Source organism: Amia ocellicauda, chromosome 3 (genome assembly GCF_036373705.1).
Source record: "Amia ocellicauda isolate fAmiCal2 chromosome 3, fAmiCal2.hap1, whole genome shotgun sequence".
NCBI classification, from domain to species: domain Eukaryota; kingdom Metazoa; phylum Chordata; class Actinopteri; order Amiiformes; family Amiidae; genus Amia; species Amia ocellicauda.
The window spans coordinates 40,900,395-40,914,248 of record NC_089852.1 but is presented as its reverse complement, the minus strand read 5'-3'; the positions used below and the strand labels follow the sequence as shown (position 1 = coordinate 40,914,248).

The 13,854-nt window shown below is 38.7% G+C and overlaps 1 protein-coding gene across 3 annotated transcripts in view; it reads left to right on the top strand.

The window, feature by feature from the left end:
- The first annotated feature begins 4,862 nt into the window (after positions 1-4,862).
- Positions 4,863-13,854, top strand: part of cblb (Cbl proto-oncogene B, E3 ubiquitin protein ligase) — a 78,114-nt gene continuing 69,122 nt past the window's right edge. For all 3 annotated transcript variants that reach the window (XM_066699471.1, XM_066699470.1, XM_066699469.1), the window contains exons 1-3: positions 4,863-5,127; positions 5,752-5,914; positions 7,074-7,324. In XM_066699471.1, the coding sequence (XP_066555568.1) occupies positions 5,762-5,914; positions 7,074-7,324 (404 nt within the window). In that variant the 5' untranslated portion in view covers positions 4,863-5,127; positions 5,752-5,761. The remainder of the gene's footprint in view (positions 5,128-5,751; positions 5,915-7,073; positions 7,325-13,854) is intronic.

Below are 13,854 nucleotides of genomic sequence, written 5' to 3'. Positions count from 1 at the left end.
GACTCATGCAAGATGGCATTAAGTATTTTACACTAGAGACTTATTTATTTATTTAAACTCCTCTTTACCCAGGATTGTCCACTTATGATTCAGACCTGTTTTTCATGGGAAACTGACAAAAATGGAAATTGACAAAACCCTGACTAAATGAATTGGGCAGTGGGGGTCTTTAGGAAGACCAGATCGTATCATCTATGTTTGAATCTGGCTATGCCACTGAGGCTATAAAGCCCTGGGAGGAGTGCTCTAGTTAGGTGTAACATCCACCTGCTCTCTCCATTCGGGTTAGCTGTGTGAAATGAGACGACTTGCTGTTGTATCTTGTAGTGCTAGAGAACTCCAGGTGTGTGTCTTTAAATTCAACAGCAGCTGACACTATAAAAAGACAGGGTTTGCATGGCAGTGATATGGAAGCTGTCTCCCTGTCTTAGTGAAAGCCATTTGCTCCCGAGGAAAGACAACTGGAGCCTTGAAATAACATCCACCTGCTGCTGGTGGATGTTATCCCACACATATCTTTCTGGGGTCTTCAGCTATGCTTGCTGAGTCTCCCTTCTACCTGCTACCACAACATCCTGTTTTGCTAGTATTGACAGTTTTGCTATGGCAGAATGAACCTTTAAAACCTCAGTGATTGACTAGCAATCTGCAGTTGGTTGATATCAGTGAATTGGAACAGCTATGATAGGCTTATATGCTGATATGTTTTAGGCTGTATTTCCCACGGCCGGATTGAACGTCACAAATTCACTTCATGAAGTGAATTCAATGTATTTTTAAAACTTGTTTTAAATATGTGTGGAATGAGGTACTTGGATGTGGATTTTGTTTTTTACCAATCTAGAACACTGCGAAAGTTCACTTTTAATGGTAGGATCTTCATGATTGAAAACTTTACACCAGCGGAAGGAGAGGTAGGACACATAGAAGATAATAAACCAAGGGAATTTAATTGTATGTTCTGTGCTTTAAATTAGAGGAATTATAAACAAGTGAAAAAAACAAGGTGAAACCACATCAGAATTTAGTTGTGTGGCCTTGCGTGCTAGAATTGCTTCCCCCCTGAAGGAATACTTGGTGCAACGAACTGAGTGATAGGCTGTGAACAGCAATAATGTGCCCCAGTCACTCTCACCACATGTTTTAAAAAAAAAAAACAGACCTCTTTGAGCAAGCCTGACCTTCAAAGTTCAGTCTGGGAGACAAGGCAATGCTGGCTAATTGAAGGTAGAATTTAACTGACCAGACAAGGCTTCACGAACTTAAATCAGCAAATGTGTTACGTATCTGGCCTCTCGCTTATTACTTTACTAACCTTCTCGGACATGCTCACTAGCAACTGCACTGTTCTTCTTTCTAAGGTGCTGTCTCCACAAGTTATACCTCGTGCCATCCAACCCGATCTAGCACAGACTAGATTTTTTTGTTGTTGTTTTTTTTAGATTGTTTCTAAGTACATTCTAAACCGAGAGCAATACAATTATTGACTTTAGTATCATCTATGTGTTTTTATGAGTAAACAATAGCCTTTATGAAGAAAATAATGGTTGTGTGTCATGAAGAACAGTATGATAGTTGTAATTAGATCCCTGATTATGACATCAGAGGAACCACACCAGTGTAGTAGTTCTGTTCCACCTCTGCAAATTGGTTTGTAAATCTCCCATGAATGTTGTGACTCAGACAGCATTCCAGTGAGGGTGACTGAAGGTTTGCGTCTTTCTTCATCATCCCATAATTGAGTAAATTCCTCTTTGCATTTTACCACCCTAAGCATATGCCATTGCTAAACTGCTTCAGCCACATCCTTTTATTCTGGTGGAGGCATTTTTTCATGTGAGATTTAAAGCCTGTGGGTCACAATAGAAACAAAAGCAGTCAGTAAAATCCAAATACACATATTTAAACTCACTGAAACTCACTTTAGCACTGAATTCTTACATTGTTTCCTTGAGGATAACTCAGTACCTGTAGTATAATCAAACACACGTATTTCAATATAATATAAACTATGAATCAGAACCAACTCTGTGGCTTGCCTGCCCATTTTGAAAAGAAAGTTGTGTGTGTCATGCCCAATGCAGCTCTGCTTCCCTCCTTCATCCCCTCAATGTGGCATGTGTCCACAGCGCTTTGGATCAGGTTTCTGTGGATAACATGTCATGTCTCAGTGATCACTCGCTGTAGCAGGCCACTGAGCTCAGTGCACTAATAAGTGAGATCCCATATCAAGTGACCTTGTGGTTAAAACTCTGCACTGTCTGATTTTCATTAAAAGTGTCATGCATGTTGGTAGCCTTAAGAAATTGGTTTGTGTCAAATTTCAGATATCTCGGTTGAGTGGTTTTGGGAGGAGAGAGAGAGAGGGAAGGGGTGGGCCTTATTTTATGGGAGGACAATAAAAATGTAAATACATGTCACATGGAAATCTAATGCTGCTTACAATCAAATCTACTAGAGTGATCATTTAAGATAATCATTATTGAGGAATTAACTATGTTTATTTTTATGTCTTGTACTTACAGGCAAATGTTAGATGAGTCATTGTTATATCATACTATCAATCAAGAATTATTCCTTTCCATTGAATTGGGGCATATGTTTGTAAAAGCCAGGACTCCTTATTCTAATCACAGGTAACCTCAGAGCTGCACATATAATTATACTGAGAAAAAAGAACAGGTGATTGCAGTCTACAATTTGTTTCATACTGCCTAGAAGATTATCATAATTGCAGATAAAAATACAAAGATGCTGGATTCATTGTATAGAAATGTAGAAGTAATAAGTTTCCTTTTAGGTGAAATGTTTAGACCTGGTGCCTTAGTGCTCCTGGGACCCAGATTATATTACAGCCTTAGGTGTCCGTCTGTGTGGAGTTTGCATGTTCACCCTGTGACCCAGATTTTCTCCAGTTTCATCTTAAATCCCCCAAAACATGCTGCTTAGGTAAATTGGCTACTCCATATTGCCCTGTAGTCATGTGAGTGTGTTAGTGTTGACTTGATATGGACTGGTGTCCCTTCAAGGGTAACCCTGCCTTGTGCCCTGTGCCCTTCCCTTGTGCCAGTTTAGGCTCTGTCTCTGGATGAAGTGGTTATTGAATATGGATAGATGCATGTTTCAAGAAATAGTAAAATACTGCTGCTTTAGAACTGCACAGCTAGCAGAATGCATAGCAACATTATTTTGAAAACTTACAAGGTTATTTACATTGAACTACAGGGGAAGAGCAGAAATGAAGGGACAATAAATACTACCCATTCTTTGGTGTGAAACTGGATGCAAGCATGGTATTCTGTCTATAAAATGGATTATATAGGTTTTTCATTTTGTGAAGAATCTAACTTGAACAGTGAAGTCTTTGAAAAAGAGTTGTATTAAAATTCCCAGCTGGCCTATTTTGGATCTGAGCAGAGATCCTTCGTACAGTAGCAGAAACTGAACATGTTTGAAGTTTCACGCCTTTGTTTTCAGGATGCTAACTGCGCCATTTTTCCAACATCAGCATAATCTTGCAGTGACATCGACTTTCTCACACATTTCAGTTCTTAATGACCCCCTCAAGCTGAAACACACACATTCACATAGACACTTACACATAGCAGGATTGAAGCGATCTCGTTAAGGTCAGCTTTCTTTTCTAACTTGAAAGACTGGCAACCTTATGGTTTCTAAAATGCAGCTGTGAAGCCTGTTTAATTGTAGGTGGGATAGCTTTTAAGGCCATGACACACAAGGCAGCTTTAATCAGGAAGAAGTTTCATTTTAATTTATTTAGCCTTCACACTTGGGAGATGTTGTGACAGAAGTGTCGCTCCTGATTAGATGGACTTAAACTTAGGAATAACATGGTCTGAGATATGGGACTAGCCAATGATAGACTCCAGATAAGCGGAGTATAATCATTTCTTGACAGCTGTGTCTCAGCAGCCGCTATTGCCACAGGGATGGTCTTCTTATTTCATTACAATCTCACATCAGTAAAACAGTAATTGTTTTCCTGGATCAATGGCCAAATGTGAGGCTGTGACACTTTACTGTGGTAAAAATACAGTAAGGTGTAGTGTGGTGTAGCATGGTAATCACGTGGTAATATATGGTAAACATGGGGAATTATGGTAAAACCAATAGTGCAAATCATGGTAAAAAATGTACAATAATGATGAAAATGAGAAAACATGGTACAATCATGGTAATATCATGGTAAAACATGAAACAATACAGTATAGCATGCTAAATACTGCCCTACAAATTATCACTGATCATTGAATAATACATATTCAACAATATATTATGCACAAATTACTCACATGCAGAAAATATTTATTGAGATTATTTAAAGTTGAGTTCTTATTTATGATGTTCATTGCAGAGATGTATTACATTACTTTTGTCGTGTAGATTGTGACACTGACACAGCCAAGTGCTTATTTTGAGAAAGTTGTGTTTATTCAAATTGAAATACACTTTCAGTAAGGGAATAACACACAATAAATATCACACTTCCTACCGTGAAACCTGTTGCGACTGATTTCCACAAGTTTAAACACAGAAACAATTCTTATTATGTGTGCACCAGTTCAGAAATACTGCCTCGCTTATCAGTGCTGGAGGACAACCTCCACAGCCATTCCTGGCAGCATCATTTGCTGTTAAACTTGCGAAGGGAACAAAAAAACTAAACTGTTCCCCAGACTCCATTTCTATTGGCGATAATTGCTGTCTATCAAAGTTGTCACAGCTTCCTGTTTTCCAATACGGAATTTGATAGGCTGTGTGGCCGAGCGCCCCGCCCCGGCGAGACTCCGCCTCCTGGGTAGACGGTGAGTGGGACCGTAGCTGTTGCTCAGTTGCCAAAGGATTTAAAAGGCTCCTGATTTGTGGCGCCTCACCGTCAACACAGTGACTTACGCGACTGAGGGGAAAAAAATAATCAGAGACAAACTGGACCATGTTTCGCAGCTGTTGACTGAGCGAAAGCCCCCCCAGTTTCCTGTGTTGTTTTTACCGCTTTTTGGCTCTTTTTTAATTTTTTGATTCTGTTAGGGGGAACACCTAGTTACAGCTGCGAGACCCTCCATTGACATTCACTCCTGCTTGGGTTGCCGTCTGGTTTTTGCCGCAGTAAGTCTAAATTAACCAGGTTTCGCCTTATATTAAATCCGGGATTAAAATAAAATGAAAGAAAAAACACTTTACAGAAGCCAGAGCCTGTTTTCTATTGAAGTTCAGCTGTCTTAAGGAAACAGTTGTGTTTTTCCTGATGTATGTATGGTAACAAAAGTAGCTTCTCGCCAGCCAGCCACCGAGGCTACACAGGAGTAATTGATTAACACGGCCACACGATTTGTCCCAGGGCCTTTTGATAATGGTAATGCTAATGGAAAGAATTGCTTACAGATGTATTTGATTATTATTATTTTTTGATATTGAACTGCAGAAGTTTTGTCTGGGTTTGTATTTTTACATGCCTATTGGGATATGGCTTTGGCTTGCCAGCTGACTGCATTGCTAGTTGTGCTGACTTTCGCTTGTGGTGTAAACTTTCTGTGTTGATCCCCCGTAAGACGTGATCTGTGTGATTGAGAATGCAATCTTGCGTAGTTACATACTAACCAGAATCGCTACGTCACTTTCCACGTTAACCCGTGACGTCATTTTCGCACGTCTGTTGACAGAATTAGCTCTAGACTTTCGGATTATATAGCCAACAACCCAGCTCAGAGGGCTTCTTTGTACTCTTTAAAGTGTATCGAAAATGGCAACTGCACTCAGTGGAAGAAACCCCGGTGGTCGAAAAGGCCGGATTCTGGGAATCATTGATGCCATCCAGGATGCAGTTGGTCCCCCGAAGCAAGCTGCCGCCGATCGCAGGACGGTGGAGAAGACCTGGAAACTTATGGACAAAGTGGTAAGGGATGCATTCCGGTGACTTGTTAGTCTCCCATAAATTGATACAAATGGTCAAGCAAAGCTAAGTGTACAGATACTGTATGCTTGTATGGTTAAACGTATCTGCTTTAAACCGGCGTGCCTCAGTCCATGTCTGCAATTTAGTTAAAAACATGTATTTTTCATGACGCAAGTTGGTTTTCCATCTCTAGTTTATAAGCTGAATTCAGGTTTCCGCGTAAGCAATGGAACAACTTTGTCATGTTTATTTTTTATTTTTCATGTTTTCTGTTGACGCACAATCTGTAGGGGAAAACATAAGCATAATTTAAAAGAAACCCTCTGCTGCTCAGGGGTTATGCTATTTTTCCGAAATAGGCTACCTAGAACCCTGACATGACTTCATAGCACCGACATTAAAGGCAAAGAAATTGATTAGCACGTCAACCAAAAAAATAATAAGAAACGTCAACAAAGGGAAACCAGAAAAACAGCCCGACGTGACTGTATAGGCGAGGTTATTTATTGTGAAAAGACATAGTTACTTGCTTGAACTTCTTCACTGCTCAGACTTGCGTCTGTAGCATAGTTTTGATTCCCAGTGGTTTAATTTGATGACGGCTATTATTAATCATTTAAGTGCGGGACTGTAGTAGCATCTCTTCGTAGTTTTTTTTTTTTTTTTTTTTTTTTTTAGCGTAACTTTTTTTTTTTTTGTATCTAATCTTCCAATTTATGAATTGTGTTCATGTTTATGTGTCATGTTGCACTACATGATTGTGAGCATATCATTAAAGCTATTATTGCTAACAAATAATTGTGTGTCCCCCCCAGTGTTTGGTCAATAAAATAAATGAAATAAAATACATTTTCAATTCAGATGCTTATAAAACATAGTAGCTGCAGCCTGTTGTTGTCCTCCATAACAATTAGGCTCTGTCCGCTGGCACTCATGACTGATGTTTAACTTTTAATGTACTACTTGGCACAGAGAATATGATAAAGTAATTGCAGCAGTCTCCTTTAAAATAGAAGTGAAATGACTTGCTTATTGGTGGAAGGCTGGAATATGAAGTGTTGCATCATCATTCATCGTTGTTTTCTTGCATTAGTGCATCTCGAGACCACCAAAATATTCCAACCTTGTAACCATGTCCACTATTGTAATGTGTCCACAGGTAAGACTGTGCCAGAACCCCAGACTGCAGCTGAAGAACAGCCCCCCATACATCTTGGATATCTTACCTGACACGTATCAACACTTGCGGCTAATACTCTGTAAATATGAGGAGTGTCAGAGACTGACACAATTGAGTGAGAATGAGTATTTTAAGATCTACATTGACAGTCTGATGAAGAAATCGAAAAGGGCTATTCGTCTCTTTAAGGAGGGCAAGGAGAGGATGTATGAGGAACAGTCACAAGACAGGTAGGAAATTATCATGTTGTGTTTTTACGGTTCCGAGTTGACTTGTGGTTTCCCTCCGTTTCTTTGTTTGTTCTGCAAACACCGTACATCATAACTTTCACTGTTGACCTAATGTAAATACAAAAGTAATTGCACTTAAAAATGCATACATGTAAGCAGTCTTTACACCCTACTGTAGCTTTTCAATGAAAGTAACCAGGATTTCCTGAGTGCCAAAGATTTTGTGAATTTGGTCTGATGGTGGCCAATGGACAGTCATCACTGTGAAGGAGTGCGTGTCTCATGGCAGGCTGATTGATTTATTAATTGTCAGGCTCCATTGGTTTCCCCAGCATTGTTGTTGGAAAGATTTGCCTAATGGAAGAGATTTTCTGAGGATGTAGTGGGCTCTGGTTGTAGTGAGTTGGGGAAAATGGTAGTACGAAACAAAACAAGCACAAATAGGACACGTAATCAGAGCACAGAGTTATATAAATTAAGGCTGATGCCATGGGCACAGTATGGTGCAGTATGTAGATAAGGTTTCAAGTTGTATAAAAGTTATAGTGTTGTGTCAGGTTTACATGAGGAACTGAGATAAAGCTAAAGTAGTGAATTAACCTACATGAGTGTGTTGTTTTTCTTCTCATTTGTGTTTGCGGCCATGTAATCCATTGGCATTTCTCAGCATGTCTAATCGGTTTTGTACCATTTGTTCTACATTGTGCTCAACGGGCTGTTTTGTGCAGTAGTAGAAACCCTGCCACTCAGATAATTTTCTTGCTGTTGACGACATACGAGTTACATCTCTGTTTTTCTGAAGAGGCTTGTATTAAGCTGAGGAATTAGCAAAAGATTTGTCAAGTTGTTTTTGTTTTGCTTTGGAGAGTGGTGAAGTATTGACACAACTGTTACTATATTCCCCAGATTAACCTTTATAACATAGTTGCAGATCTGTCACCCTTGGAGTGGGAGAGAGTCTAATTACCAGACTTTGGACCTTTCTTGTGTTATTCAGTGATTCTAATCTGTGATGGCTTTTCGCATATAAAACGAAACTGCCTTTCCCCAAACATTTGCATCCTGCTTATTCTAAAGCCATTACTGACTTCAGTTTGTAGGTGAAGTAAAAGCAATCTGGCCCTGTCTGTATTTTTCTCATTTTGTTTATGGAGCCATAGTTTACTGGAATTCAGTGGATGACTTATTTATTTATTGTCTCCCAATCTATTTTTAGAATCGGCCCTAATTTTAAAGGGTCACCTGGACTCTTAACTCTGACGTTCACTTTGAAATCTTAACCCTTGCTGCACCAGGATGAAGCCATAAAAGATCTGACTCCAGACTCTAAGAAGTTTTCTCTTCTCCAACACACAGGTCCTGACCCTTGGAGGGCTGGGGGTTTTGGTACAGTATATGGAGTTGATTAAGATAATAGCCCTCATTTAAATGTGCTGTGTCCCCTTTGGAGATCTGTAATAGGCTCCAGATGCAGTCCTTCTTTTCTGGAGCTAGTTTCAATTTTCTTTTGTCTTGCATTCCAGCAAGAAAATATTTAAAAGAAATGTCACTTATAGGAAAGAATGTGAACATTTTTTCAAAAAAGAAATATTCCATATTCTGACAACAGTGACAAAATTGTCCCTCTAAGTCTGGATTGTTTAGAATGCAGGAAAACTGCCGTGGCTGTTTGTGCCCGGGCATCGGGGTGGTGTGGGACAGCAGATTGTCTTCTGTACTTCATGCCTTTTCTTTACTGCTTATCTTGCCTTGCTGTTGTGTCAGTGAGCCATGGTGCTGTGGACAAAAGCACGGACAGTCTGCAGAGTCTGGCAGGGCGCCCTGTTTTAAATCGCACGGAACCATCTACACCCTGAAGGGCAGATGGAGCTGCAAAAGACCCAAACTGAATTTGTCATTTAGTGAAGGACGAGAGGCTCAGCGGTGTGCAAGGCATGTCGCTCAATGGACTGAAGAGTTTAAGAACAGAACATAAAGAGCTGCTTGCACATCATGTTTACTTGATACAGTACAGACTTGCTTGAAATCCCATTTATTTTTTTGTAACATTCTCCATGAGTAGTTTCTGAAGTACATTTGAAGTCGATTGTTTTAATCCCTGGTACCCCTGTACCTGTAGTGTTTAATTCCAGCATGGCTCTAAATATTTTAATTGGAATCTTAATTAAACCATAATTACTTAAACATGGCCAGTAATTAAAAAGGTCCAGTTAACAATTGGGGATAGTTCAGGTAAGGATTTAATTAAATAGTGGAGTGCTCAGTTGGAACAGAAATCGGAAGAGACCAGGGCATTCCCGTATGAGGGTTGGAAAACACTGTCCTGCATTATAAAGTGTGGAGGAAATAGAAATGTTTGCATTTGCATGAGTAGACCTACTATAGTTTGAGTCATTGAGGAGGGGGAGCTAAAATAACCAACTTTTCTTGAGCGCTTGGGTCAAAAATGTAGAGCACCCTTAATGGAGTTATAAATTTAAGTTTGGGAGGAAGACCACCCCCCACCACCCCAGTCTTACGCCTGACTTCCGCATAACCAAGCATTAGTGTCCGGCTTTCCCAGCATTCATCACTGCAAGATTCTCCTTGACTGTACACACCACCTTTGCAGCAGTTTCTTGGCTAATTCCACCTAGTGGCCTCGTCCTCAGGGGTTGTCTGAACTCCTTTGTGGAACTATCTGGATCTCTGATTTAAATATTGTTAAAGCAACTAAGAGACTTCAACACGTATTGGTTTAAAAATGTATTTTCAAAGACTCTTTTAAAGAACCCTTTTATTTCGCTCTCAACCCCTTAGGCCTTGAAAGTAGGATCTACAGTCGTTTACTGTAAATATCTAATTAAAAAAAGATTGATAGGAATGCATACACGTTTAAGTTTGGTGAATTCTCCCCATCGTATGTTGTTTCTTGATTCTCTTTATAAATATACTTGGATCGCAGTCATGCACTCTGTTTATTCACAGGGCTTGAATTAGAAGCATGAGCCACATGATGACATTTTAATGGTGTTTATATTTTTATTTTACTGTATTCCTGTGGAAGGGTTTTGCTTGTCATGACTGTAAAATCACAAACCATGAAAAACATATTTTTAGTAACTAGAAGTAAGGGAGTGATATGCTTTGGCTTTAAAATATGATACAAGATATATTTTGATCCTCTCAATTATTGTTTTTTTGTTTTTGTTTTTGCTTTTTAGCCGTTTCAGACATGTATTCGGGAAGCACAAGATTTCACTTCTAGAACATTATGATAAATATGTTCTATGTCGTTTACTGCTTTCCTGTTCATTTGTCATTCCCATACTGGTTTTAGACTTGCTGTCGCAGTGCAAGATCATATGATATGGCTAAATATGGTCTACGTGAATTTGTATGAGTTTCCTCACTATTACAGACAAAAATCTTTCATTTTTTTCCAGCATTTGGTAATCAGGAATGGAACTTAATTTATTTAGATGCATCATACATTTTACAGATTTGGAGAATTGCTATTACTTCAAAATTGTGTACAAGTGGTTTAAGTGGTGATTTTCATCTTCTGGCAAATTGAATCAATTAAGAAAACTAATTACTAATTGCACAGTATCTTTATCCTGAGCTGTAATACTGCCATGCGATACAAAATTAGGAGACTTAACACTATACATCAATATGTTCCTTACCACATTTTAAGCCCGAATAACCTCACCATAGACCGCCAGTATTTGAACATCCGCCCTTGCAAATTTACACCCATCACAGTAGAAAACAACCCTAACCTTAGCGCAAGTCGAAGTGAACTGGGGACTTGTACCTGCACTCTAGACCAGACCAAAATGTTGACCAAATTTTGTCCCCATACCATAGTTTTTTTGTGCAAAAGTTAAATTACTCAATTCATCTAAAATAAGCTAAGTAGTAAACTAAAATGTAACTGTAACGTGATGTATGTATCACTAATTAAAACCAGTCTTAAAACCAGTATTGTAATTTTATTTATCATTATTATTTCTTAAACATCCAAGCCTTCATTTCATACTGGTTTATCCTAATTAGCCCAACAAGTACATAATAATTAGATTCTTTATTATAAACTGTGATACTGTGCAGGGATGGACTTTCTTTATCATTTTTATAGCAAATCTGAACTTTAATTTGCGTAGCAAAATGATTACAGTAGTTAACTAAAACTTTAATTGTACATACTGTATTTTCACTTTCATACTGTTTTTGAAATGTAAATGTATGAACAATACATTCACTACCTATGGGGAAACTCTTCCAGGTTAGTTGAATCACTGAAAGGGGTTTGTGAATTTGGACTTAATCTTATCGTTTTTGACTTTTGTTTACTACTAAATAAAGTAGAAATATTTCACATCTGGAATTGAACTCTTCCATGCATAGCAGCTGGAGCCACAACGGCTTTAGTCGTGGTCTTAATTAATCAAACCTAAGCCTAATTAGACAAATAAGACCTTGAAAAGTTTGCATAATTACACTCCTTTAAAGGCTGTGTTGGATTAAAAGTGTAGAATAATCAAACTGGTGACTCGTTTGACTACTTTCAATCTTTGTGTAACATCCTTTCTACACTAAACTCTCTTGAGGTTTCTCATCAGCAGAGAACAGATCTGGGCAGTTAATAACATTTGCTGACGGCTGTAATATGTGAGAATTAACTGTATTCTAGAGTGGCAACCATATTCAGACTGGGCACCTTCGAGGAGCTCGATCTTATCTGATGAACTAATGTCCCAGAGAGCGAGAGATTAAAAACTGAAGATATGTATTTGAAAGCCAAGTTTTTGAAAATATAAGCTATCAATATCTATGTATGTATATACATTTTTTTTGTTGTTGTAAAAAACGGACGGAAATTTTCCATTTCAGTGCAGTAAGCTGATTGTGCAGACTGTCACTTAATGCCATTTGATAATTATTCTAAAGGTTGGCAAGGTTGTGCACATTTTCTTTTTTTTTACTCAAGTGCCTTAAATGCATTACCATCAATTAGTATTGACGTTAACAGCGGACTTAAAGGAAGCTCAAGACAAGGAGACGAATAGACATGATGACCACAATGAATGCAGATTGAGATTGGCTCAGGGGAGTGAGTTTTTGTGTGTTTTTTGACTGTCTGGGGGGGGTGGACGGTGATGAGTGGGGGAGGGTTATTCTTTCAGTCTGTGTGGCTTGTGTTTGAGCAAAGCCTTGCAAAACAGCACCTGGTACTGATGTGTTTCTGTTTGGGTACACAGGTGCTTAAAAACAACAACAAGAACTATATTTGTGTCTGTACATCAGCACTGGCAGTACCATTCCAAAACATAAAGGTATGTGTGTTTAACATGTACTCTTATTAATAAAACAAAGTATTTCTCTTTCCGTTTCCAGCAAAGTATGAAAAATTTGGTTGATAGATTTTTTTTTTCTTCTCTCGTGTAATCAGACTTATAATTTCAATTGAGAGCAGTGTGGTGAAATTATGTACTGCAAGCAGTGAGGTGGACGTGATAGTCTTTTAATCTTATTTTCAAACCACCAAGAAGATATTCATCCATAATTTACAACCCCCAATCACCTCCTAAATGTTGGGGAAAAATCTAATAAAAGTGCACCCCCTTTGTAGTTTAGCTTTTACTTTGATGCTGCTGCTGCAGATGAGGGATAAAGAGATGGTTTGAAGCAGACAAAGGCAGGCTGCTGTGTGTGGCAGTGATGGTGGGGGGGCGTGGGGGTGCAGGTGAGGACAGGATAGGCCTCTGCAGACGGCAGTGTTTAGCTTTTGGCGATGGCTCTTTGCATTCTATGTAATTGTTCCCTGCCCAGACCTCATTCTTATGAGCAAGACAAAAATACAACAAAGGAACAATGCATTAATGCTGAGGCTTGTTAAAGGCAACTACTCTACTTCTGTATGCACACACAGTATCTGATAAAAGGTGGCTTTCAACAGTTTTATTTTATTTTTTCAAAGCAGGATATAACCTTTTGTTTTTTTTTAAAGGTGAAATGACTAACATTAGAAGAATACTGTTTTAAAAGCTTTGAGTGCAATAGAATACTTCCATCTCTTTGAGGCCAACCCTCCTACATTTTGCTCTTATTTAGTTGATCGAATGCAGAGGTTTTTGCAGGTGTAGTGTGTTAGGCTGTGGTATTGTTTTGTACAGCCTTGTGTAAAAACTACTTGAAGTAAAGTGGTTTGACATTTCCAGTGCACACATTACGGTGATGAAGACTTTCTATATTATAAAGTATAGGAATAACTAATTTTAATTTATTTTGTCATGAAATTCCCTCTGTGTACGACATGTATCTTTCAGTGAGCCGTCAAACACAGTCACTCTGTCGGGGGCTGCTATCTGTTTTCAAAAGCTGTATCGTACAAATAAAACATCCTACGCCACAAAAAAACATCAACAAAAGACTCCAAACCTTTTGAAACACCATTTGTAAAGCTTCTCGAAAAACGGGAGAAGATCGCTGATGGCTATTTAGCACGTAAAGTAAAATTTAAGGTTATTTAAATCTATTGGACT